This window comes from Cryptotermes secundus, unplaced genomic scaffold (assembly GCF_002891405.2).
Source record: "Cryptotermes secundus unplaced genomic scaffold, Csec_1.0 scaffold89, whole genome shotgun sequence".
NCBI lineage: Eukaryota > Metazoa > Arthropoda > Insecta > Blattodea > Kalotermitidae > Cryptotermes > Cryptotermes secundus.
This window is the reverse complement of record NW_019725837.1, coordinates 405605-433376: the sequence shown is the minus strand read 5'-3', so window position 1 is coordinate 433376 and position 27772 is coordinate 405605. Positions and strand designations below refer to the sequence as shown.

The window sequence follows — 27772 nt, the reverse complement described above, 5'->3', positions numbered from 1 at the left end:
AATATATTTCCGATTATGTAAAATAGAATTGTTTCGTCCCTTTGTTCATCACTGGCTCGATCGAGGCATTTTGGACGTTAAAGGTTAGTTGTGTGCCCCGTCACAGCTTACTTGTCCGGATCAAGATTTGTATGCCGATGGTTCGCGCAGCGATAGCCAAAAGTCCTCTCTATCAACTGTATACATGGCAACCCTCAGAAGGGAAGTTGTACTTCCGATATCTTCAATCCTAAGTCGTCCTTGACCAACTGAAGGAAGCTAGCGATTTTTCTATGCGAAAGGCGTCTAACTTGTTATTATGTCAGGTCAGTACCCTGCTGTTACAGATGGTCAATTTGACACAGAACAAAAAGTTGACTCAGTCCGTAATTTCACTGGATGAAGCAACCTCTCAGCAAAGTATAAAAGCCGTACGAATCTGTCGATCTCTGTAGCCCGAAAGTACCCTTTGAAACATTCAGTTGATCTTATAGGCTGTCCCGATTTTACAGAACTCTGGCCGTGTGAAATAAAACAAAGTGTGGCGTGATTTGGAATAGGTGTTCATGCGTGACGGAGTTGTGGTAGAAGCTGTGGATGTGTTCACGGTACACCTTATATCCCAGACAACCACCAGGTCGCCTGTAAATAATAATACCTAAGAATAAAAGATGGCAGTCTCTCTCCATCTCCATAGTGAATCGTGTGTTCTGGTGGCGAAAGAAGACCTTAAACTGCTCTTCCCATCGGGCCAAAACTAAATCTATCAGCCCCGAATCGGAACCAGCAGATGATGGCCCTGCCAAGAGTCAGGTCCTCAGAATCCTCTGCGAAACAGCTGTCATTCACTGGCTACGTGCAGTCATGCTATCGGTGTGTTCGTAGAACTGGACACCGACGCCGAATAAGGAGGAAATCATGATGTAGATGCAGAGTTTCATATCTTCCTCACAATGTCGACTTATTTAGTTTCAGGACCTCCGTAATTGGCTTAATGTGTCATTAGTCTTCTCCGGTCAGAATGGCTTACAAAATGGTGTTACTACCAGTGGCATAACTAACTAACTCGTAAAACGAATTATTTTACCCACTCTTATGGTGTTACTGCCAGTGGTATCACTAACAAACTCATAAAATGAATTATTTTACCTGCTCTTCTCTATTTTCCAATTGCCTTCTTTCTGCAAGGTTTTCACAGAGAATGTTTAGATATTTCTTTCGCCTTTCCAGCGACGTGTATAATGCGTTCACCCTGATTTCCTTGAATCCATTTTATGAACAGTACCTTGGTCAACTGCGTTACCCATCCCTTAATTTGCGCTGCTCCATGCAGTAGTAACATGTGTTCAACTCAGGTTGATAACAATTCTCGAAAATTGCGGTTGCGTTGCCGTTGCCAGTTTCCTTGGTGTTCCCTCGCCCTTACATATCACAATATCAACCATGAGACCTTCTGTGAATACCACTCTTGCTCGGCATTTTTCTCGTGCGCTCGCATGAATAAAGGGAAGACGGGTATATTTGTGACATACTGTCAATTTCTCGATTTAAAGGAAATTTGTCTGACTTCATGCCACCCAAGGAAATTGACGAACAAGCAGCATAGGCCACAAGAAGTTGATGAACAGAAAGTGTGATATTTTTATTGTGTCCACAAAATCGCTGATTACATATGATTGGTACCCTGGCGGGACTTCGGGGTTTAGTTACGGGGGATTTATTTTGTCTCCAAAAATGCTCGATAGGAAATTTTGAATATTTAAGAGCATTGTAATGCTATATTAAATGTAATTTTTTCGCAGTCCATCTTCGCCGTGAAACCGAAAATCTCGTTACGTTACTACAAAGAAAATTTTTTAGATAATATGAATTGTATGGCAGTGTGGACCTGCTGCTGTTATCGGCCCCAGTAAAAGTTAACATATGAAACACATGGCAGTTTCTTTTCGTTGTGGACATGTTGCTGTTATCCCCCTCAGCAACAGTCAAGTCGCCGATTATTTTTGTTTGGTTCTCAAAATTAAAGTCGTCATTCCATCAGTGGTTTAGTCAGCTGTGCAATGTATCTCTTCAAGACCCGTGTAGCTAGAAGAGCTAGAATGCTGCATTCTACGATGACAGCAGGTGGGAGCGTTCAGAGAGTTCAGAGCAGTTGATGGCATGATATTTATTATAATACTAACAAAAGCATTTGTTGAGCAAAATTTATTTTAATAAGTATCCTGCTGGCATATAGTGCTGTACGTATTATTGGGATTTTGTTATATGTCATATTAGCTTTATAAACCGATTTCCAATTAGCACGGTTCTGCTCGTTTTTGTGACTGTTACTCCGCGCTCTCTCAGCCTAGCTGAAAATTTTAGAACTGCAACGTCGCAAAGAATTGAAGGTTAGTTGGTTGCTGGAGTGGTTGGTTATGCAAGTAATGTGTGTTTGGGAAGTGGGTTCAGTTAGTTTATTTTTTATGTTGTTTGTAATAAGTAATACCTTGAATTGAAATTTGTGTGTCGTATTAACATTGTGAGAAGTCTTGTAATGTAGTTTGTAGGATTCTCAGTTTGTATCGGAAGTCTTGAGTTAATCAGAAGTGAATTGAGGTGTGGTCCACAATATTTCAGCCATCTTTTGAAACAACTTGGGCCGCATAGTGTATTCTGATAGGTAAAATATTTAATTTAATTAGTTATTTAGTATTTAAAGTAATTGCAGTTTCTGACTTATAGACATGTTGGGAGATACGTTAGAAATAATATGCAAGAGTATTGGTAAATGTCAAACCCGGACACCACTGTGCAAACCCAAATTGCTACATTTTCTGCAGAATTAATTAAAGCTAACAGGTGAAATAATATTACATTTGCCACTCAAATGGCCTGACATATTGTGACATACTTAATTTGAAGCAAGTAAGAAATTCCATGCTCCATGAAGGCAAACTATGTTAAAGAGTTTGTTGATTCCATTCATTTTGTTAGTATGTGAAGATTTTTCCTATTATATTCATCTTAAATACATAGGTTGCCCCGAATTGTTTCCATACAATTCCCCATAATTTCTTGAGGGAATACTATGTTAAATATTTTACTATTTGAAGCCATTCTAATCTCCTTACCTTTCTAACATTTCACTTAATTCAGAGTTTGGATCAAATTTTGGTTGGGACACCGGCTTTCCTGACTGATGTTTTTGTGTTTTTCCTCAGTCCATCCAGGAAGATTGTTTCCTTTAAATCCTTTCCAATTTGTTATTAACCAGTCACCCTGTCATTTCAGTGCTATATAGTCTAGCATACAGCGTTGTAAAGTGAACACACAAAGAGAAGGTATTAGGGTTGTCTAGTCGTAATGTTCCTAGACTTCACATTACCTGAATTTATGTTTACTTAGAGCCAACTAGACCTGTATGATAAATAGGGGAAGGGTCTTCAGGTTCAGATTTCTTCAAATTTTAACTTGTTCAAATTGTGCTACATTTATGCCAGTGCAAGTGAAGGTAGGAAACAAGACAGTCAGACTGTCAGTGGCAGAGGGATTATTTCTCCAATATGCACATACTATAAATGATACAAGCTCTGTCCCAAGTGCAAACAATATATATTATATGTCTTTGATCTTGTTCTTTCTACACTGCATGTTTCGGCCTCTATCGGCCATCATCAGGTGTATAATCTTAACGTTGCTGCCACACTGAACCCAGTCTAAAATTTAACATTTAAAAACACAATGTCACTTTCTTCGTATTATCAACATCTACCTCGTTGATATGTGTCTGGTATGTAGATTATATTGCACACGTCAAATTTGATATTCCTGTAGTAGCACTATAAAATCTTTAGTTATGATACACATACTGTTTTGTTTAAAAGGTGAAATGTAAAGCTAGCCCTGGAGGCCCATAGGGTTGTGAGAGGTTGAGGTTCCCACATTTCCTAGACAGCTCACAGATGACAGTAAGGTTGTCAGCCCTATGCGCCAGTTGCTCTTTATCATCCAGGGAGATTCCTGGTGGTCATTTCTGTTATGAGTCTGAGTCACTCCCAGGGCCATAGTGTGGCTGGAAGGATTAGGTCACTTGAAAAATCCACTGACCCCTGGACCTTCCAGCTTGCCACATAGTGCCTCAACCAACAATACTGCCATGTGCCACACTGTCATGGTTAAATTTTGTTAATGCCAGAGGAGACCATAAACCTTATAAGATGGTACTGATAATAGTTTCTTTCCTCATGACCATGCATATCTGTGAACAAAATCATCAATAAATATCTGTCTGAACCTATGACGAAAGTGTCTCCAGGTTGAATCCTTCACATAAATGTCATAGCCAAACACTACCATACACAGTAATTATTGGTCACTAGTGAATTGAGGTCACTAAACTCCCAGAAGGGTTTCTGCCATATATTTCTCTGAACTTGATTTGTTATTAGTATCAAATGAATGGTACAGTAGCATTGTATTAAAAGAGTCCCCGTTTCCTACAATACCAAAATTTTAATAGGTATATAATTACTGCACTTACTAGTTGCATTAGGTAAGCTATTTAATTTAATGGGCCTGTTACTGTAGCTTCAGTGGTATAATGACAGGCTACAGGCTGGATGACCAAGGAATTAGGGTTCAGTTTCCAGCATGGCCAAGAGATTGTTCTCTTCTCCACAGAATCCAAACCAGCTCTGGGGCCCACCATGACGACCTCCTATGCAGTGGTTACCATGGATTCTTTCCCTGGGGATAAAGCAGCAAGGGTGACTATACACTCACCTCTATCTGGTGCAGATGTTAAGAATGTTGAAGCTACTTTCAGCCCCCCCCCCCTCATCTTTAATCATGGCATGGTGCTTAATTAAGCACAGGGAAAACTGTGGTTGTAACTGACTTACTTACTTACTTACTCATGGAGCTGAGCCCTTCTTGAGAAGCCAGATCTGCAGCTACTCAAGAATTTCCTAGCATTTTATGGAATCCGAAGGTTCATTACCATGTTCACAAGAGCCCTCCAGGTCCAAGGCCTCTTGAGAACTTTCATAACAAGATTATTTTTTACAGTGAGGAGTTGTTAGCCCCATGCCCAACCCCCAAGTTGAAGGACCACCCCTTGTTGGCTGTCTGCAACTACTAATTCAATATATTCACAGCTGCCCTCCATACCTGGAGGGCGTCTCCTCCATCCACAACCTGAGGACGTGCCATGCTGTGGTGACAAGGGACCCACCTAACATGGGGTTGTAACTGACAGCATTCTTATATTATGGACTTGAGAAGAGGCGTGACCAGTGCTTATGGGTTTTGTGTGATACTTTAGGATGTGTTTTTTTCAGAACTACGTCGTTTCTGAGATAGGCCATTTCTCCTCTACAACTTACATTCAGTGATATGTGTAGGGACTGGACGTCGGTTCTACTGCAGAGTAGTTTTAATGATTTGCCTGTTTACGGTTTTCAGCTTAGTCACTTTATATGATGATCTCTTTATATTAACCTTTTCCATTGACTTCATTTTTCCATTTTCTTAACCAGTTTTCCTTTTTTTTTTTTAAATGAATGAAGTATGATTATGAGATGATCATGTCATCAGTTGTGTCTCTCTGTGACACCTTTCAAATTTTGAACCAGTTGACTGATTTTCACAAGACTTGGTATGATTTTTATGCCAGAGCAGGCCACCCAGTTGCTGTGCATTTAATTTTCTGTGGTCAGTAGTAAAGGGGCCCATACATGTAGGAGTCCGGTTCGGCGAGCTTGACTCGGGAGCCGGGCTCAGATTAATGTCAACACAAATGCATGAGCTGACTCCCAACTTTGCGACCTACATATGGACTAGTTTGGCTGATTGGAATCCGAGCCGAGTCGGACTCGCGAGCCAGACTAATACGTGTATGGGCCCCTTAACATGGTAGATGCATGAGACTGTGATATGAGAACAATAATGTATAATCCTTATATGATATGTGGTAGATCTTTGAAATATGTCTTAAGTTTTGATAAAGTTATTTTCTCATCAAATATGAAGTTACAAAATGGTGGCCATATGAAAATTGTATTTAGTTTTTGACTTTGAAGCTAATGAACTAGGCATGAGTTATTTGGATAGATCATAAATACAGGACTTGGACAAACTAATGGAAACACTAAGAAATCGAGGAATAGAATTTGTGTCTGTTGGCTGCTTTGAAAGAACCTCAGTTGGCAGTGCTGAATGTTCTTCCATTTGCTTACAATCTGTAGTGCTCATGTAAGTTCAGTATTGATTATTTTGAGTGAAAGTCCATGTCAAAGAATTGGACAGTGGGATACTTGTCCGATTGTGAAAGAGGACAAATCATTGGTCTGCATTTAGCTGGAGCATCTGTGACAAAAACTGTAACCACTGTGTTTTCTTGTGTGAATCCTTAAGTTGTACTGTACATATGTTTTTTTTTTATTTATATGACATATTCCACATCCTACAGTCATTTTGACTGAGTCTGGATCCAGGGAATGCAATGTAATGTAATGTAATGTAATGTAATTTATAACAGTAATAATAACCACCTGTATGCCAAAGCCCCGGCCTCAGGCACTACCATCAGATGAAAGGGAGCGAGACAAACTAGAACCTCAGGCCAGACGTGAGAGCCATACTTGAGCCCAGTGATATGTATAAATGCTAGCTTCTGTAGATAACAAAGTTAAACCAAGAGAGGGGGGGTAAAGCTATCCCTGTAACAGGCCATGGAGGCCCATAGGGTTGTGAGATGGTGAGGATCCCACACTGTCTAGACAGTTGGCTCACAGATGGGGGTAAGGTTTTCAGCCTTACACACTGGCCACCCCTTACCCCCCAGGATGTTTCCTGGTACTCATTTCTGTTAGAGGCTGAGTCAACCCCAGGGTCATAATGCAGCTGGAACAGTTAGGTCAACTGAGGATCCTATGACATAACCAGATAGAAGAGTAAGTTATATTGTTGTACTGTATGCTCCCTGCCAGTCAGCTTAGGATCCAGGATGTCCCTCAGATACTTCACCAACCATGTAGAATATATGACTCAGTCTATTAGAACATGTTCTTTGAACCCATCTGTTTTTTCACTTGGTGAAGAGCACATTTTTTGTTTTGTCAGAATTAATAGATAGCTCCTTGGTCTCACACCATCTTAGTATTGTGTTCAGAGGCCTTTGCATGAGGTCTGAGACAGTACTAAAAAATTGCAGATATCAACAAAGTCATGTCATCAGTATTTGCTTATACAGATCTTCCCACTGAACTGTGCCAGGAGCCCGTCACCACCAGATTCCACAACAAGGGGATAAAACTGCTGTTCCAACATCCTCAGTCAATGTAGTCTTCATGCAGCTGATTTGGGCTGCCACAATCTGCCAGCTTCCAAGCATGACTCAGATCCCTCTCCCCCACTACTCTGTAACTGCTTCACACTTTACACATAAGTGATATCAGACATGCTCTCAATATCCAGAACAACTCCCAAGGTGACAGTCCCATGTTCAGGTGCTGTCTCAGTCACTTAAACAGAATTATGGAGAACCATCTCCATAGATCTGCAGTTACTGACTTTTTGGTCATTATCCATCATCCTCTTTTTAATTTACCTGCAGACGGGGACAGAGTCTAGTCTCTGAAACGTTTTTAAATGAAAAAAGATGATGAATAATGCACAAAAAGTCAAGAAATTATTGATATATCATCACAGACTTTAGGTCTTATCAACAGATCTTGTATACATGGTATTGTAAATGCATTTGGTGTCTTACCAAGACTCTGTCTTATGTAATCTATCCACCAACCTGTTCATTGTCTTCAAAAGAAAAGAAGTATATTGACAGTTTTGGTAATACCCTCCGTACATGGACCTCACTTACTAGTTCTCCAGAACACAGAGTAAGATCTGATATTTCCCATGTTCTCTCAGTAAGGAAGGATGGCTCTTCCCCTTGATTTCTTGCATTTCTAAATCTGTAGTTTTAGGCACTCCAGCGGTACTGTACCGTGAGGATTGACATCAGAACTTCCCCTTGCAGCATGGTAGAAATTGGCATCACATATGAAAATAAGAGAGTTGCCTTTCACAGCAGTAGTTCATCACTTTCACCATATTTCTAAATCACAGAGGTTCTGCTTTGTGATGAACATGACACCACTCTCTGCTGTCACCAGGATGTCATATTCATGTTGCAAAGAGCAAGAATTGTTGTTAAGCCATATCTGGTGTATTAAGCATATGCCCTGGGTCTTTCTGTATAGGCAAGCCAACAGTCAAATACCAAACTTGACAAGCTCCTGATGAGGCCTTTTAAACCACCTTTAAGGCCTAGGGTTCTTGCATTAGGGTAGTATTTATTTGCTCTGCAGTTGGTCTTTCATTCATGTGGCTGCTTTACTGTGGTACGGGTTAATCCATAGGAATAAGATCCCTGTTTTCAGATAACCACGAAAAATACCTTCCCACCTGCTTCATAATGTCCCACACCATAAATGTTACTTGCTGCATGTTGTAATATAGCATGATAGGCTGAGCCTTATGGTTTGGACTGAAGCATCGTCTGTGATCAAACCCAAGCCACACCTCTTTAGGGAATCCTGGCCAATGACCATAGACTCACCATAAGCCAGTCCTGAGAGCCTGTTTCTGCCTTTATAATCTCCTCAGAATGGTGACAGCTTGCACTACTTCAGGGATCCATGGGAAGGTAGTTGGTCTGCACACCTTGCAGACCAGCTCCCACCCTTGGTCTGAATTTGGAATGCTCCTTTAGCTCATTTATCCACATATATGACATTGCCCTTCGTGATGGGAAAGTATCATGGTATAGACTGACAGCTTCCCCATCAAGCAGCATTCTCCACATTAATGCCTGCTTCCAGTTATCCACTAATTCTGATTGATATCTTCAGCTAGGTCTCTTCTCCTAATCCACTGATGGTGGGTATATCCAGCCATCTACTGACAGTAGAGCTGATCTCAGCTGGACTCTTAACAAAGCCTCCAACCAAGCCCTCAGCTTTTGTGAGAAGAACCTTCCACTTTCTGGCCCACTTCTGTGTGCTGAATCTGTTCTCAATAACCAGGTTGAGTACCCCCCATCATGAGACCTCTTTCAGCCTCCCCATCAGTAAACTTCTTGCCAGAGCTCCTGGAAGATTTTGACTGCTACCCCAGTTCAGCAGAAGACCCATCATATGAGCCGTTCGATGTGGTGAGAGAGGATCCAGGGCCCTCTGTGGAGGGTTTAATGGATACATCTTCCCTGGCCCCAGTAGAGCTAGACGGTTGTTGGAAATCTGCAGAGACCCTTACACTAGCCCTTTTCAACAGCTGTTCAACATCCTTATTCATACATCATCCCACAAGTAGCTAGGGAAGCACAGCCCCCCAAAGATCTCTAAATGAGGGGCGAGGGCAAGATTCAGTGGGAGGTCACCTTGTATTCCACAGGTGCTCTTCACAACACTGCTCCCTCATTGCCACACAGGTCTCGGCACGGTAGCTTACATTTTACCTTGGAAAGCAAATGCCCATCTTAAAATAGACCACGACTGTACCTCTTCGCTGTTCATTTGTTCAAAAATGACATGTACACCCACTGCTAGGCAACGACTGGGAAACAAACAAACGACAGCCTTTATTAGGCAATGGCCCATAAACAGCAACAGGGTAGTGGTGTTTTCTGCATGACCCACACTGATGGCTGCACAAACAACAATTGGATACAGCAACAGAGGAATGGTGTTTTCTGTGCTGTCCATGCCAAGGTGTTATAAACAGGACAATTGGAGCAATAAGTTAGTTGCGAGGCAATCACCAGCCAGTAAGAATGTGAGCACTGAAGCAGAGAACATTGTTGGATCAGTCACCAGGCAACAACTGATGACGCAACAGGCTGAGAGGACCTATATGTGCTGCAATGAACTGCAGAAGATGTGAATTACTGGTAGTGCTGTAGTTACTTGCAGTTACGATCTGTAAGTTCACTAAATCCAATCACCAATCCAAACCCTGTCTATAGTCACTGTATAACATTACAATACGTATAGTGTTGAGAGCAAATGTAGAATGTAACACTCGAAGCAAATAAAATGATGGTTTTGAATATCGCCATTTGTGGTCTAGTGGTCTGAGTTCTTGGCTACAGACCCAGAGGTCCCAGATTCGAGTCCCGGCACTACCAGATTTTCTGAGAAGTGATGGGTCTGGAATGGGGTCCACTCAGCCTCGTGAGCATAACTGAGGAGCTACTTGAATGGAAAATTAGCGGCTCTGGTCTATAAAACCAAGTTTAACGGCCATGGGGATCCATTGCACTGACTACGCAACACCCTCTATCCGCAATATTTGGCAGTAACTTCTCCGGAAAGTGGTAGTTACTCAGTCAGTATAGTTTGCTTGCGGGCTAAGACCACAGTTTTTTTTTTTTGTTTTATAGAAAAATTTTATGTAATGTGTAAATTAAATTGCAGTTTTTATAGATAGATTCATTTTTCAGAAATCATGGCTGCCATAAGGAAGAAACTTGTCATTGTTGGAGATGGTGCCTGCGGTAAGACTTGTCTGCTCATAGTTTTCAGTAAGGATCAGTTTCCAGAAGTGTATGTTCCTACTGTTTTTGAAAATTATGTGGCTGACATAGAGGTTGATGGAAAACAGGTATGTAAGGAATGGGGTGAGTTTTAATGGCATAATGGATGATTATAATAGTCATGCAGTTTATTCATATGACTTCCATACAGAAGAATTTCCTTTAAAATTATCAATATATAAATTTGATAACTCCTTTACCTGTAATGGTATACAGTTACCCATGAGGTTTTGCATGTTACCATTAATAATCCAGTTTGTGGGCATATGTCTAAACCTTTGGAAAGATCTCTTTATGGGTGCATGACATTTAATTTTAATGTCATTTCACATCATCTTATCCTGTATCAGTAGGCAGTAAACTTGAATAAGAATTTTCTTTGTACATATTGTCTCATGATTGCATGCCGTATTTTACAAAATGATGTGTGGACATCAGAATAAGTAAATCGTTCATACGAATGTGTGCCCTGAAGGACTTGCCCCAAGAAATGTTACAGCTGATCTAATTTCAATTCCCATGGTTACATCTCAGATACTCCTGAGTTGCAGGGTTGCAGGGGTTGTGTGCAAGATCAAAAAATCACCATTGCTCTGCCATCTTGTAATGAAGTATCTAAGTGAAACATTATACTTCCAGAGATTATAGTTTTCACTGTAGTACTTGTTTCTTCCAAATGGATGAGATCATAGGAACTGTAAGAAGTGTTTTGAAACCTTCAAACCATCTGCCTCAAAATGGTGCTGTCTACTACATTGTGTGGCCTGGGAATGGGTGACATATTATGCTTCATGAAAGTTCAGGCTATTTGCAGTGCCTCTTGAAAATTTCATAAAACTCCCTATAGTATTTTCTAAAGTGTATAGTAGCAAATAATGCTTTGAGAAATGGTACAGGGCCATTTAAATACTGCTACACTGTACCTCTGATAGGGGTTTAAAATCTGGCTTGATGGGTTATTAACCATTTATTTTTCCTTCCTTACAAAAGGTGCTAGATATGGCCATCATGTTCATCAACACACAACTTAGCTCCACATGAGAAAGGAACTTAAAATTGTTCAGATATTCTGCATATATATATATATATATATACACATACATATATGTGTGTGTGTGTGTGTGTGGAACACTTAAGAGACTGAGGTGGATGATGATAAAGCTTGGGAAACTATTACAGAGAATATAAAAATTTCTGCCAAAGAGAGTCTAGGTTATTATGAACCGAAGTAGCATAAGCCATGGTTTGATGAAGGATGCTCAAAATTATCAGATCAAAGAAAGCAGGCCAAATTGCAGTGGTTACTGGATCCAAGGGAAATAAATAGGGATAATCTGAATATAAAATGCAAAACCAGCAGGCATTTCAGGAACAAAAAGAGGGAATATCTGAAAGACAAAATTGATGAACTTGCAATGAACAGTAAGAACAAGCACATTAGAGACCTGGACAGAGGAATAAATGATGTAAGGAGGGGTTACCAACCTAGCAGTAACTTAGTGAAGGATGAGAATGGTGATCTGCTTGCAGATTCCCACAGCATTTTGAATAGGTGGAGGAACTACTACTCTCAGTTATTGAATGTACATAAGGTCAGTGATGTTAGGCAGAAAGAATTCCATACATCTGAGCCGTTAGTACCTGATCCCAGCCCTTTTGAGGTTGAAAGTGCTATTGCAAAGTTGAAAAGGTATAAATCTCCAGGTAGTGATCAAATTCCGGCAGGAGATGAAATATTACATTCTAAGATCCATAAGCTAATTAATTCTATTTGGCATAAGGAAAAATTGCCTGATCAGTGGAAGGAGTCTATTATTATAAGAGTTCACAAGAAGGGAGATAAAACTGACTGTGGTAATTATCAGGGGATATCACTGTTATCAACTTCATACAAAATTTTGTCCAGTATTCTTCTCTCAAAGGTAAGTTCATATACAGATGAAATTATTGGGGATCATCAGTGTGGTTTTTGACATAACAGATCAACTATTGATCAGATCTTTTGCATTTGTCAGATATGGGAGAAAAAATGAGAGTACAGTGAGACAGTACACCAGCTATTCATAGACTTCAAGAAAGCCTCTGATTCATTTGGGAATGAAGTATTGTACAATAGTCGCATCATGTCTGGGATACCCACAAAACTACTCAGGCTGATTAAAATGTGTTTAAATAAAACATATGGTGAAGTCCATATAGGTAAACATTTGTCTGATAATTTTTCTGTTCAGAGTGGTCTAAAACAAGGAGATGCATTATTGCCACTGGTTTTCAACTTTGCTTTAGAATATGCCATTAGGAAAGTCCAAGAAAACCAGGTGGGACTGAAATTAAATGGGACACATCAGGTGTTGGTGTATACCGATGATGTGAATCTACTGGGTGATAATATAGATATACCATAAAGAAAAACACACAAACTTTAATTGACACTAGTCAGGAGCTTGGTCTAGAACTATGAAGAAAGAAAATTAAGTATATGTTGCCATCTTGTCACGAAAATGCCGGGCAAAATCATGATATATAAAGATAGCTAACAGATATTTTGAAAATGTGGCACAGTTCAGAAAATTGGGGACAACTATAAGAAATCAAAACCTGATTCAGTAGGAAATTAAGAGGAGACTGAACTCGGGTAATGCTTGCTACCATTCAGTTCAGAACGTTTTGTCCTCTTGTCTGCTGTCAGAAAACATAAAAATTAGAATACACAAAACTATAATTTTGCCGGTGGTTCTGTATGGGTGTGAAACTTGGTCTCTGACATTAAGGGTGGAACATAAACTGAGGGTGTTTGAGAACAGGGTGCTGAGGAGAATATTTTGGACCGAAGAGAGATGAAGTGACAGGAGGTTGGAGAAAACTACATGATGAGGAGCTTCGTAACTTGTACTCTTCTCCATGTATAATTAGAATGATGAAGTCAAGGAGGATGAGATGGGTAGGGCATGTAGCACTAATGGGGGCGAGGGGGAATTCATATATAATATTGGTGGGAAAGCCAGAAGAAAGGAGACCACTGGGAAGACCAAGATGTAGGTGGGTGGACAGTATTAAAATGGATCGTAGAGGGAGAGGATGTGATGGTATGGATGTATTGCTCTGGTTCAGGATAGGAACCAGTGGAGGGCGCTCTTGTGAACACCATAATGAATGTTTGAGTCCCATAAAATGCTGGGGTATTCTTGAGTAGCTGCACAAATGGTGACTACTCAAGAAGGGCTCAGCTCAATGAGAGTGATATATATGTGTGCATATTACATTTCAAGTTGGGGAAACCATGTTGCATACTGATCCAGCATGGAAAGTGGCTGTTGATTTCCTGAATTAGAAAACATGCATCTTGTGCTAGGAGAGTGTAATGGAAATGCTGCAGATGGTGTTATAAGATACAAAAAAGAATACTCTAATTGTAGAGTGTCAAATTGTTATACTCTACTTTCTGTTGGAGGGGGGGCAAACGGTAGCATAGTTGGTTGAGGCAGTATGCTACAAGCCAGAAGGTCGCGGGCTCGATTCCCAATGAGGTGGATTTTTTCAGTTGACCTAATTCTTCCAGCTGCACTATGGCCCTGGGGTTGACTCAGCCTCTAACAGAAATTAGTACCAGGAATCTTTCTGAGGGTATAGGACGGCCGTCTCGTGCTTAAGGCTGACAGCCTTACCGCCATCTGTGAGCCAATTGTGTAGAAAATGTGAGACCCTCAGTTTCAGTTTATTTGATAATTTGATCACAATGCGTTGTTCCACGCTCCGTGGTACCTTCTGTTCGCTCATCACTCTAGCAACTCCAAGACAGGACTGAACAGGTTCTAACCTGAACAGGAGGGAGGGTGGAGGTTGTGTCTTCACTCTCTCAAGGTTGCACAACTGCTGTGCAGTGCAGCATGTTTACACAAATCAGTCCCAGTCATATTTGAACCACCTTGTATTTAACAGTATACTTCAAAGGAATACACGCATTATCATTCAGTGTTCGCAGGTTTCTTTTTCACACAGAGTGGAATTGTGTGTCCATCAGCATGAAGGCCATTGAAAGAGCGCCTAATGCAACAGAGTGAAAATAAGGAGGTTTCGTTTTTATTCTCATGCATAACCCGTTGAACTTCTGTGGCATTTGAGGTGTTACCACAGAAGTTTAAATTTCAGTAGCTGTAACTTTTAAAGGAAGGCTCTCAATGAAGATCTAGATCTTCATATGCCCCCTTTTGATGCACAGAAACCATCCTGTAATTATGGCTTGTAATAATAGACATTCTTTATATTCCTGTTGATCAAGGCTGTCATGTTATTTAGTCTGTAAACATAAGTCACCACGTTCTGAATGTCCTCTCATATTAAGAATCAGAAGATTGGTAGTGATATTGGATCTCCGCATTGTAAGGAAACTACTGCTAACAGATTGGATCATTTTTTTCGAACAATGTGAAACACTGGAAAAGGCTAAGTTTATATTGATGGGTTGCATAAGTTTTAGAATAATGTATGTTCTTTGTTTAAAGGATAATAAAATCTTATTGTTCCTTTCACATAAAAGTTTCTCACTGCTTTTTACGTGGCGCGGCCATAAAATAACAGGACCGATGCTCTAAAATCTGTTATTCAACTAATCACACAATGGAAATGTCACCTTCAAAGTGGTCCTCTCCCTGACCCCTACACCACTACATGTGAATTTTCCACAGTTGGAAGTAATGCTGCAGGTCCTTTTCTGATAGCTTCTTCATTACCTCCGGCACATTTGCCTTCACTACATCTATGGACTCAAAACGGGTTCTTTTTAATGCAGACTTGATCTTTGGAAATAAAAAAGAGTCACACAGGGCTAGGTCGGGCGAGTAGGGTAGATGTTCCAACATGGGGATCTTGTGCTTCACCAGAATAGTCTTGACAGACAATGCTCTGTGTGCTGGTGCATTGTCATGATGAAGAATCCATGAGCCCTTCTTTCACATTTCAGGTCTTTTTCTTGTCACCCTTTCACAAAGGATTGTCAAAACCTCCTTATAGTAGACCTGGTTAATGGTCTGACATCAGGCACCCAATCAGTGTGAACAATCCCTTGGATATAAAAAAAAAATTATCATCATTACTTTGAAATTTGACTTGTTCTTCTGTGCTTTTTTTTCCCTTGGTTATCTGGGACTCTTCCAGTGCATGGATTGGCGCTTAGTTTCCGGGTCATACTGAAGAAAACCACAATTCATCACAAGGCATTACATTCCTAAGAAGTGTGGATCATTTCCAGTGTTGTGAAGGATGTTAGAATGGATCTTAAGCTGGGTCCAGACTTGTTGCGTATCTCCACTCCACTCCATTCAGAGTATATAAACAGAGAATCACAAACAGAAGAACGCACACTGGTGATGACTACACTCCAACTGTCTGGAGCTGATAAGCAAAGCGCGATGCAGCCGCCTGTAGGTCCAGACTGGCACCACTGCAACCCGAGTCGTGCCTTTGATGCGACGGGAAAAGACTGCCAAGCGAGCAAACAGCCCGTTGCGTATCATTTTCCAACGGAAGGATGATACGGGGTACCGTCCACACTGATACGATATGGGGATACGCAACAAGTCTGGACCCGGCTTTAGAGAGCTGGGATGGGCTGGTATGGATTGGATAGATCTGGCTCAGAATAGGGACCAGTGGAGGGCTCTTGTGAACACGGTAATGGAACCTTTGGGTTCCATAAAATGCTGGGAAATTCTTGAGTAGCTGCAGAATTTGCGGCTCCTCCAGAAGGGCTCAGCTCCATGAGTGAGTAAGTAAGTAAGTAAGGATGTCAGCACAAATGTTCATTCGAGTTTCCTTTTGCTCAGGACTGCAGATTCTGGGCACCGTCTTTGAGCACACTTTTTCATGTTAAATTGTTCATGTAAAATCTGTTGAACACTTTCTTTATCAATGTTAGCTAATTCAACAACTGCTTGAATGCGCAAGCAATTATTTTTTTTTAACAATTTAACCAACTTTTTCAGTGTTAGCATCTGTTTTTGATGTGCAAAGCCTACTGGGATGTGGATCTTCTTCAGTCTCTCCCCTTCCCTCTTTAAACCTTTTGAACCACTTGGAAACTTGAGTACAAGATAGGCATTCAGCACCATGAACTTCCATCTACAAGCTGTATGTTTCTGTGGCAGATTTTCCAAGTTTCGTGAGAAATTTCACATCGACACATTGTTCTGCTTTAACACTTAACATAATTCCAACGGAGCTCAGATACACGGTCCGCTTCAAACAAAGGCTGCTACCACACTGTTGGCCGTATGGCCTTGGAAGTAATAGTGTTGATGGAGAGGAGAGGACAGGGTAATATGCCATCCCACTCGCTGTTGCCAAGGCCACAGGGAGTTGGCAAAAAAAATTAATCCGGTTATTTTGTAGCCGCTCCACATGTGTTCTGATATTTTCTGCCATGACATGACACAGTGAAATGTCAGTACACATTGAACAATGATTTCAAATGCTTGAGATAATTTTCATTCCAGAGGCAGCTCTCCATGTTACAATTAATTTCATTATTATAGACTTAGGCTCAATCCATATGAGTGTTCATGTCAACATGTATAATATCAAATTTTGCAATATGTGTTTTCAATCAGCAGCCCACACAGGGGTCAAGAAATATAGGCAGATTATGTGCATTCTGCTACTCCAGGTTTTGATATCCTTTGTTGTTCACCTGCAGGTAGAGCTGGCACTATGGGATACAGCAGGACAGGAGGACTATGACAGGCTACGACCCTTGTCTTACCCGGACACAGATGTCATATTAATGTGTTTTTCCATTGACTCGCCAGATTCATTGGAAAATATTCCAGAGAAATGGACCCCTGAAGTAAAGCATTTTTGCCCTAATGTTCCAATTATTCTTGTTGGAAACAAGAAGGTAAGATTTGTATGCTTATGTTTCTCTGCAGGTTTGAACATTGTTAGTGATTTTCAATTGCATAATTGAATTAAATTTCCTAGTATGCGTACAGATCTCATCATTCATTTTCACAAAGTGAACAGTTTTCATCCAGGCAAAATTCGATTGTGCATATATTATTTAGACGTGTTCTCTTGGCCACTTTGGGTGCATGTTTCCTGGTCATTGTCCCACGGTGGTATCCTTACTGATAGGGGGGACAGGATATCCATTGTCGCTGATGCCCACTACAGCTGAGTGAAGGGCTATTCACAGAAGTACAGCATAGGATACGTAGCCAATAGACGCAGTAAATGTACTATATAAACAGCCAAAGTTTGTCGTTTATATACAAAATCTATTATAACAAGGATTTACTATAATTTTTTATTTGATTTAGATGGAATTGGTGTAGGGAACAATTCAGCAACTCAGTATGAAGTAATATTTATTATTAAGGTTATTATCACCAGAGAATGTACCTCTTGTGATAGTGTACTTCTAAATTTGAAGTGGCAGAAAGTTATTAAGGTTTTTTTATTTATACGATTCTTATAATTGTTTTTTTTATGTGTCATGTGGTGTGTCCTTATAGTTTTTCTTTGATGTTAGGATTTGCGGAATGACCCTAACACAATTAAAGAACTTGGTAAGATGAAACAGGAGCCTGTAAAGCCGGAAGAAGGCCGGGCGATGGCAGAGAAGATTAATGCATTTGCATATTTGGAATGTTCTGCCAAAAGCAAAGAAGGTGTTCGTGAAGTGTTTGAGACTGCAACTAGGGCTGCATTACAGGTATGCTATAATGTCAGCGTTTCAAATCTCATAAGAATTTTGTTGTATTTAAATTGGATATTGATATGGATGCCAGTACAAAATTCAGTTCTACAGAGTGTGAAGACCTCCTTTAATAAGTTTTAAATCTGCTGGCTAATTTTTATAAACGTAGTAGTCTGGGTTCGAGCCCAGGTCTGGTCAAGTGGGATTTGTGGTGGACAAAGTAGTGCTGGTTTGGGTTTTCTCCGAGTACTTTGGTTCCGCTGCCAATCTTCATTCCACCAAATTTTCCATAATCATAATCACCCAGGGCAGGTACAATAGGCCAATCAGTGGCCGACATGTTGAGTGGACCCAGCTGGACTCCACCCCCCCCCTCCACTATGCGAATTAGTTTTATAAAACGGTATGATATTAATACCATTCATTGCCTCACCCCATACCTAATTTCTTACCTTCAGCACTGTGTATGTAGCATCCAGGCTACACTGCTACCCAGTGTAGGACACTGAATGGTAGTGGTACAGAGACCACTTTGTAGATAAGTGTTCATTTCTTTGTTTAGAATGTAGCTTGAATTGAAAGGTGACTGAGAAAGGAAATGTTTTCAGTGACAGAAGCTTTTTTTTTTTAACAAAAAGCAAGGAGGCAATGTGAGGGATTTGTGTATGTAGCAATAAGTGGTTCTTATGTATGAGAGCCTCACCCAAAAGCAGAACAGGAATTCAGTGCACTCCATTCAACCAAATGTTACCATTGTCTTGTTAATTTTTCTTTTCTGTATTTCAGGTGAAGAAGAAGAAGAAGGGAAGGTGTAGGTTGTTGTAATGTACATTAAGTACATTTTGCCTGCAATCGCACTGATCTGAATGAAGAGGCAGGATGAACTACATGGTAATCTACTAGACCTGATGTCCAGAATTGTGCTACGTCAGATTTGATAGTTGCTGTGCTTTACATGGCATTATTGGCAAGATGGACATAGTTCATGGAGTCTGTTAATCTTCTTATTCAGTTGTATGTATACCTGCATACTATACTGTAATGCACTTTCCTTTCATGCCCTTTGTGCAGTCTCTTGTTCTGGTTGTGCTACTGTAGGCCTTGAGTGTATCCTCGTATTTGGTCTTTGTGGGCTTCCTGTAACAAGACTGATACAGTGGGCTTCATTTTGTTTGTACATTTTTTCCTTGTAATTCTTAGAAAAGTTAAGAAGTTTGAAGAGTAGCCTAGTTAGAAACCTTACATAATCTTGGTACTTTATATTTGTTACATGTTTTTTTAATGCATTGCAGACAAATCTCTTTAATATTTAGCAGTTTGAAAGCAGATGATGGAGTCAATATGTTGCTAATGGAATCATACTTTGCCATGAGATGGCCAATGCTTTTACAGCCTGGATGCATGTTAAAGTCAGATGCTTATTACCCAATGTGTTCAGAAGCTTTAAAACAGTGTCATTAAAATACAATCAAATTAAAGTACTGGTACTAGATTTTACTGGATACTGCGCTACGTAATATGTGATAATGGTTAGTACTGAAAAAATTTGAATATAATATAGAATGATTACATATGTATGAATTATCAGTTGACTATTGAGTGTCTTAGAACTGATCATGTTCATGTGGTAATGTAAGGCACCATATCTGGGCATACTGTTAAGCGTTGCTAGTTTATTTTGTTTCTTCGTGTCTTAAAAGTATTCAGCATCGTTTCAGTGTTGTTAGAAATGCAGGAATATGAAATGAAATAGTAAAAATCCTTTGACATATAAAAGGAAAATGCCAAAAATTTAGAATACTACTAATAAGCCAGTCCACTTTGGTGCAAGCATAAAACTCTTGCTTGGGAACGGTGTGGTAATTGGTTTTGCTGTCTGTCAGTCTATGAATATTTCTGCATTGGATGTAGTTGTGTAGACACCCACATACATCTACCAACAGAGTTGTAACTCATATTACCTATTTCACAGTTGAAGACATTTAATTTTTTCTAAACATTTACTACATGTGTAAAGAAAATAGGTCTTGTTAATAAGAGAATAAAAGATCTTAGCACTGTTTTCCACTGTCATACAATGTAGTGTTTGTCAAGTTTTGTGATGACTGCACCTGTTCTCACTGCTGCATTTCACTTATGTATTCTTCTTTATTTATATTTATATAACATGTTTTAGTCTGTATAAGACCATCATTCTTGTACATTGCAACACTCTCCATTTTGTAAAATGAAGCACATATTAAAAATTAAAGTTGAATAAAAAAGTACTGTCATGTGTAGGGATTTGTGCAGGGTTTTGGATTGTCTGATTTGATTTGTTGACACCATATACATCCATTACTCGGGAGTACAGGCAATACAGCGCTGTCGCTACTCTACAAATTTTCAGTTCGCCGTTGCCCACACACTAGGATTCTGTCTTCACTAGTTGTTTCTTAGCAATGGATTGGTAACAGCCTGACACTTCAAATCACAGACAAAGTCTTTGCACAGGCTTCCTGCTGTTATTTTGGAACTTCAGCTAAATTCAGTTCCAAGCTGATATCCCAGCAGGCTGGCTTCTCAGAACTCGACTTGACTAAACTGATTTTCTATTGACTGTGTCCTTTTATAACCCCTCAGCATGGACCACACAGAAAACACCTCTGTTATTATTAGGGAAGCATGTTTACTGGTCCATTACCTAGCCATGAACATCCTTCTGTTGTGTACACGAAATTTGCGGGAATGTGTTTACCAGGTCATTGCCTAGCAATGGTTATACACGTCACAGTATATAATGTTATGCTGATAAGAACATGATTTTCATAACTTTATGAAAACTGTGATGCAGCTTCTTGTAGGCTTGCACTGCAGATTTTTGTTGCTGGAGTTCAGTTGTTAGAAATGTGTTTCCCATAACCTGGTGAAGACTGGGATGCACTACTCTGTGGGGTCGTGGTATAGTATTTCAGTGATGTTCATCTGTCCATTGGAACTGCTCCTGTTTTTAGGTGATGGGCAGATGTGTTGGCAGTGTGGTGCCTCTGTCTGTCTGGTAGAGACTACACATCTGCATATCGCATGAAAACATGGACAAATGGACATCACTGACATACTACACCATGAGCCCACAAAGAATAATGCAGCATAGTACTCATATGGAAGACATGTTTAATAGCTGAACACCAGCAATGAAATTCTGCGGTGTGAGCCAACAAGAAGCAGCATCAGAGTGTTCATAAAGTTACAAAAAGCATAGAAATCACATTCTTATGAAAGTAACATTAATACCTTTAATGCTTATTTAGTTTCAGTTTTTAATGAGTGCTTCACTTAACAAAATAAACACAGTGCCTCAGCTTGCAAGAAATACACCTTGTGATGATCTTGTACAGACCAAAACATGTCGTATGAAAGTAAACAGTGAGAGCAACTGTACAGTCATCACAAAACTCAGTGCACGTTGCATTGTAAGACAGAATGTCAGATGCAACAGGATGCTGAAATATAATATTAGAAAAAGAGTATTTATGTTGTCCATGGGTGTGTAAGTCTCTTTAAGGGTGCACTGGATAAAGTTTATATTTTTAGTGTGTCACAAAAATATGTTTATTGATAGCCAAAGTTGTCTTTCTTTTGACTCATGTCCTGTAGCTTCCAATGTAATTTTTCCACGTTTTTAAAATACTGCCAGTATTTTGGTAGCCTGCTTTATGCTCTGTATGAATTTTGAGAGGAAAGAATGGCTTTTACAGTACTGCAGACTCTTACTTTAATGTTTTGCAGTGTTTTTGATATTGGCCACCTCCTGGAGAATGGGTCATGGTGGAATATAACGTACTCTGGCCTGAAGGTTGATATCAAGGTTTCAAAGTACTTTTTTTCTGAGGGCAGTATGAGCATGGAGGAGATAATCATTGATTTGTTACTGTTGCTGGTAATCTGTGCTGGCTCTTGCTTAGTTTATGTTCTGTGCAGTGTGACAGAGCATCTTAGGGAAGTTGATAGCAATGCATTAGCTCTAGTCCTACTCATGATAGATTACTGAACAAGTTGATCAACATTGCTTTCTCTATCCATCTTTTGGACCTTGGCTGCTTTTTCAGTTTCTTAATCCTATACAGAGTCAGTAGGACTCCTTGGAGGGGCGATCAGTGGGTTGCAAGGCTGCTATCTACACTCAGAACAATGCAAACTCAGAATAAATGCACAAAAATCATCCATGCCTGAGTGGAATTTGAACCCACAATCCCAGTGTTTGAGCAGGCAAACTCAGTTCATGCCTTAGACCATGCAGCCACTGTGATGATCAGCTATTGCTTTGTCTAGTGTATACTTAATATTGTTTTATGTCTCTTAAACAGTGCATTAATTATAGGTGTGTTTAATTTTTGTTGGAAATCTTTAGTCACATATTACAGGCAACACATTTTTGTTTTGCATGGTAAATGTATCCTAATAGCAAAATGGTTCTTTGTATTGTCTGTTAAAAATCTCCCAGGAGGATAATTAATTGTCCTTAATAACCATTTTAGAGGTTACCTGTAGATTGCAGTATAAAATTTCTTTCACCCCCCCCCCTCATTTTCTTCAGAGCGGTTTAGTAGATTGAAAATGTTATATTGTGCTGTTATGATCTGAATATCTTCTCCTAACATCATTCCTGTTTTATAGGATTGATGGACAGAAGTCTGATATCTTTATTCTATTTACAATCTTTCCATTTTGATTTCTTGCCACCTGTTTTCTCCCTTCTTCTGGATCATCTCGTAGGTCCCTTTCATTTAAATTTCAGCTGTTAACGAACTTCTTGGTGTCCTTGTTCAGTCCATCCTTTTTACATGGCTAAATCATTTTATTCATACGTCTTAACTCCACTAACAAACACTTGGATCCTGCTTCTCAAAAACATTTTGTCTATAATTTTCTCCATTCTCTCTCAATATTTCCCAGAATTTTCATATCCAATTTTTTGGATGTTGCTTTTGTTTCTCTTTGTAGGGGTCTATTTTTCAGCATTACATGTTATATATCAGATGTGACCAAACTATGGTGGTCCACTTGTATATTCTAATCAAGAGGTTTTTAAACTTCTTTGTAGTTTGTATTGTATACTTATTGTATACCAAAATTAGATGCCTTATAGCGACCTATCCACTTATTGTATAGCTAAACAATATAAAAGATGACAAAAAAACAGTATTAAAAGTATGCAATGGTAGCCTGTATGTATATAAATATTTTAAACATTTACCTTCTTAATGAAGAGTTGGTATAGCGATGGGCTACGGGCTAGACTGCTGGGGTCCAGTTTCCAGCAGTGTCAAGATTTTTCTCTTCTCCATAGTGTTCAGACTGACTCTGGGACCTACCCAGCCTCCTATCCCATGGGTTCTGGGGGCTCTTTCCTCAGGGATAAAGCTACTGTGACATGAAAGTGACTGCTCACCTCCATCTGCTGCAGATGTCAAGAATGATTAACCTATACCTGCACTCCCTAATATATCATAGCATAGTGCTTAATTAAGTACAGAGACAACTTTAGTGTACTTTAGTTTACTCCTCCCCTGCTGTAGCACTTTAATAACATGATTCCACCCTCAGATCGTCCTTGACACCCTCAAGGCATCTGCTGTACTTTGATGTAATGTACAGTAATGTAGAAAATGCTGATTACAAGTCAAGATGGCACAAACAGCAAGAGAATATGAATTGTGAATTCTTCAACAGCCAAATATTCATCTCTGACAGTTAGCTGAAAGTTGCACATATCCTAATTCTGGAACACCAGTTGAAGAGTCCTGTCACTTGAACAGTCAGTGAAATGTGTTGCGTTTCCTCTGATGGTGCATCGAAAAGCAGCCTGATCCAGTCATGGTTTTGATATTCCAGTACCTTAGGAAATATTAGCAAGATCCCAAGGTGGTTAGTTGTCTTGAATATAATGTTGTCAATGACTGAAGATTCCAGTTTACAGCTTTTTGTTTCCAAGTTGAAATTTTCCTGACAAACCCATTTTGTGTGTGTGCACACGTGCGTTCTTCTCTCTTCTAAGTTTCACCAATTTTTGCAAATCTTCGCTAGATAGCCATCTTATATTTGCACATGAAATGCTTCTTCATGGTTGCATTCCATGGCTTTGCACAGTTTTGAATAGAATGGATAATTTAGAACCCAGTTGCTAATGAAGTTTACTACAGTAAGTGCTTCTTGTAGGAGTTTGCTGTGGTCAGGGGTAATTTTCTTTGTGTCCAGTGTCTGCTTTCCACTGATACAGTGTATATAAATTTCATCATCAGCATTAATGGTTGTGTTTTTTTTTTTTGCCAAGAGCAGCAACACATTTATTCCACAACTGTTCATTTTCTATGAACTCTTAATTTTGCAAAAAATGTCTTCACCTGTGTTTCCTTCCATTGGTTGACAAAACAGTAGGTCTTCATGCACACAGTTCTCAAAGCAGTAAGACACATGTGTAAGAAATTGTCCTAAATTTTAAATATTGATTGATTTGTCAAATTCAGTTGCAAATTGTTGGCTTTTTAACTTGATTGTGATGTTCTCAGTGCCTGTTTTGGAGCTGTTCTATGTTGTTTGTCAATGCTTTCTGCTCACAGGCTTTTCATTTTCCTCTAAGAAAAGTGAGTTGGCTTGTTTTTAAATTCCACATGTTCTCTAACTCTCAGTCTTACCAATTTTATAGGTTTCATGCCAATATTTTTCAGCAATTCAGACACTGGACACTTCTTGCAATCAGTAGTGGAATAAAGAAATCCATGTTCAAGATGGGCTTCATGGAATTTTCTCAGATTTCCTCTGCTAAATCTTGCAACTGTAACATTTCCAACACTTAATAACTGATTCTGCTCGTTGCTGAGGTGGCGGCAGGAACGTTTTCTGATGTGAGATGTTGATTGGCACTTGTGCGAGGTTCATTACTATCACATTTAGGTGTCTTAGCAGTAGGTTCATGAATAACCCATTCGTCCATGGTGAAGCATTTATTAAAACTTAAAAAGAAACGATGGGAAGGAATGTATTACACTATTGAACAAACCTGTGGATGATCAGATGCACTAAGAAACAGTACCACTGACCTGTCAGTAAAAACTGTTCAATTGCTAATTGCACAAAGGACTGAATGAGAGGATTGTATAGACAGTTTTTGCAGGGTTGGATTAGTACTGTTAGGTGTATTGCTGGCATTTTTGCGAGGAGTTCAAGAATGTAATGAAAAGGATAGAAGACTATGAAGGTGTGATAACTGCTGGAGTAAGATTAGCAAAGATATAGAACTAGCCTACACAGCTGAGATTGTTGGAAATTCATACAAAACCATCACATCAGAAGTGAACATTCAGCAATATTACAAGTATCACAGTCTCGAAGTGTAAATATTTATTACAAGGTAAGAAGCATCATTTTTCACATTTGTTCATGTCCTGCAGTTTGAGAGCCCCTGTTCCATCTTACTTTGTCCATTACAACCACCTTTATTCATACAGATTGGTGTCTTATTTTGTACCGTTTTTGAAGTTACAATATTGATTTTCAAGTATTGCTTTTGTAAAGATTATGGTTTCCATTATCCTCGAGTATAAATTATCTTCCATGATGTGTATGTATTGACCGTCTTCTAGTGCACACAATCTCACTTGTCACTTCTCTACATGTTTCCGCATCACTGTGCCATCCTCAGGTGCATCATGGACGTGAATCAGTGCAACAGGACGCTAAAATACAACATTAATAAATTATCTTATTTCATGGCCATCTGAATAGTGTGTGTCTTTCCCCATTTTGGTAAAGACACAGTAAACTCCTGCTTTTCATGCATCTTGCCTTTTCAGTGATGTCATAGAAGTACACTGGAAATTTCAGTAGGCCAATATTGGGTTATAGTAGCCATGTCAGCTGTGTAATTTGGAGTGCTCAGCATCGATGCAGATAAGCATAACTTTTTATACATGCAAGTTGAACACAGTCTTTAAAGACTGTTCTCTCTTTCTGGCTGAAAGAACAGACAGACAGAACCAATAGAAGCATTCCTATGAGTATTGACATTTGTCACAATTGAAGTCATCTTTTATCCCAGGGACTGTGCATGTTTGGTGAATATAGAGAGGCTGCCAGGATGTAAGCTGATCTGCACATTTTTGTAAGATTGTTTGGTTCTTAAACAGAGACTTGGTTCCATTTGTAATGCCATAACCCATGAATGGACAGTTCTCCATGAAATTGTTTATGTGCTTTTGGTAGTCAAAGGTTGTCTTCTTAAAAGTAAATAATTTTAAAACTACATTAGCTCATCAGAAAGATTGTACTATAAAAAATGAGTTTTGATATGTACATGGTGCCAAGTTTTCCACACTTGAAACAGTTTTTACATGTTCCCATTGTCAGGCCCTCATTATGTGAGTAATATGAAAGTGAAGTACAATATAATTTACTGCAGTAGGCAACAGGTTTACTTAAATGCCTTTATATAATTCAGGTACCAGTATTATATTGTTACCTGAAGTTCTTAAAGCTGTTTTTTACTCTAATCAGCAGTGCAGTTGCCTTTTGTGTATATTATGCAAAAAAAGCTTTTGATATATAAATTATGTGCATATTTCTGTATAATTGTTTTGTAAAGTTAGTAAAAGAAAATGTATTTGCATAATCAAATCATTTTAGTTACTGGGATGTCAATTGTGAGCTCTCTTTGCCAGTTTCTTCTATGGCAGTTATGTAGGAGTAACACAGTCTGGTACAGTTAAGTCCACTTCATCAAAACTTCATGATTTTTAGAATATTTAATTGATGGTGAAAATAATTAGAGAGACGCCTGTTCTGCATTGCATCTACTACAATTTTGTCCATAAGCCAACACATCAGATATATTATATAGACGCAAATATAAATAAACTGATTTAGATCTGTCATGCAAGCTAAAAGTAATAATATAAATACCTTGCTGATATATATTATTATCCACTGTGTGTTTTGATTTGAGAGAACCGTCATCAGGTGGCTGTTCAGTACACAGATTCCAAGCTTTTGGCTGGCCTGCAAGAGATCAGATGGCTGCATATAGTGTTGGATCCATTGCTAAATTTACAGTGCATTGAAAGGACTATGCAGTCAGCAGTCAGAAGATAGCTATTAGAATATGTTGACGAATGATGTAGGGAAATATGAGGAACTAGTATTATTTAAATGTGTTTCTTGTTCTATGACTAAATTTAAAATTTTAAGAGTGAATTCTTCCTGATCCTTAAAAAGGTTTTAAAACAGAAGGAAAATGTTGGTTCAGAAATTTAATTTTACTACACTGAAACTGTTTAGAATTGTCACTTTTGATGTGATACGGATATTCATGTAGTAATATTTTGTTGTTGTTGTAGAAAATAGCTCCTCTAATGGGAATATGTGTTTTTATTAGCCTACTTTCCTCATTTTGAGAAAATAAAAGGCTTATGAGATCACCTTGCTGTCTATGTGTCTGTGTATCCCCCCTAATTCCAGAAAGCTTTAATAGTGGAGCCAGAGGATACAGC

General features: G+C 39.2%; 1 protein-coding gene across 3 annotated transcripts; it reads left to right on the top strand.

Annotated features, from left to right (window-relative positions):
- The first annotated feature begins 2165 nt into the window (after positions 1-2165).
- Positions 2166-25556, top strand: LOC111863512 (ras-like GTP-binding protein Rho1). Of its 3 annotated transcripts, XM_023849871.2 has the most exons (6): positions 2380-2641; positions 4642-4727; positions 10463-10623; positions 17247-17447; positions 18081-18263; positions 19035-25556. In XM_023849871.2, the coding sequence occupies exons 3-6, from the start codon at positions 10468-10470 to the stop codon at positions 19071-19073; spliced, it is 579 nt and encodes a 192-aa protein (XP_023705639.1). In that variant the 5' UTR covers positions 2380-2641; positions 4642-4727; positions 10463-10467; the 3' UTR covers positions 19074-25556. The 3 variants fall into 3 exon arrangements, with proteins under 3 accessions (XP_023705640.1, XP_023705639.1, XP_023705638.1); XM_023849872.2 differs by lacking the exons at positions 2380-2641; positions 4642-4727 and adding an exon at positions 2166-2369; XM_023849870.2 differs by lacking the exon at positions 4642-4727.
- Positions 25557-27772: the final 2216 nt, after the last annotated feature.

Excerpts from the sequence above, each read along its gene's own strand:
- LOC111863512 (XM_023849872.2), top strand. The coding sequence starts at position 10,468 with ATGGCTGCCATAAGGAAGAAACTTGTCATTGTTGGAGATGGTGCCTGC. Across the intron at positions 10,624-17,246 it reads TAGAGGTTGATGGAAAACAG|GTAGAGCTGGCACTATGGGA; the intron begins GTATGTAAGGAA and ends GTTCACCTGCAG. Across the intron at positions 17,448-18,080 it reads TTCTTGTTGGAAACAAGAAG|GATTTGCGGAATGACCCTAA; the intron begins GTAAGATTTGTA and ends CTTTGATGTTAG.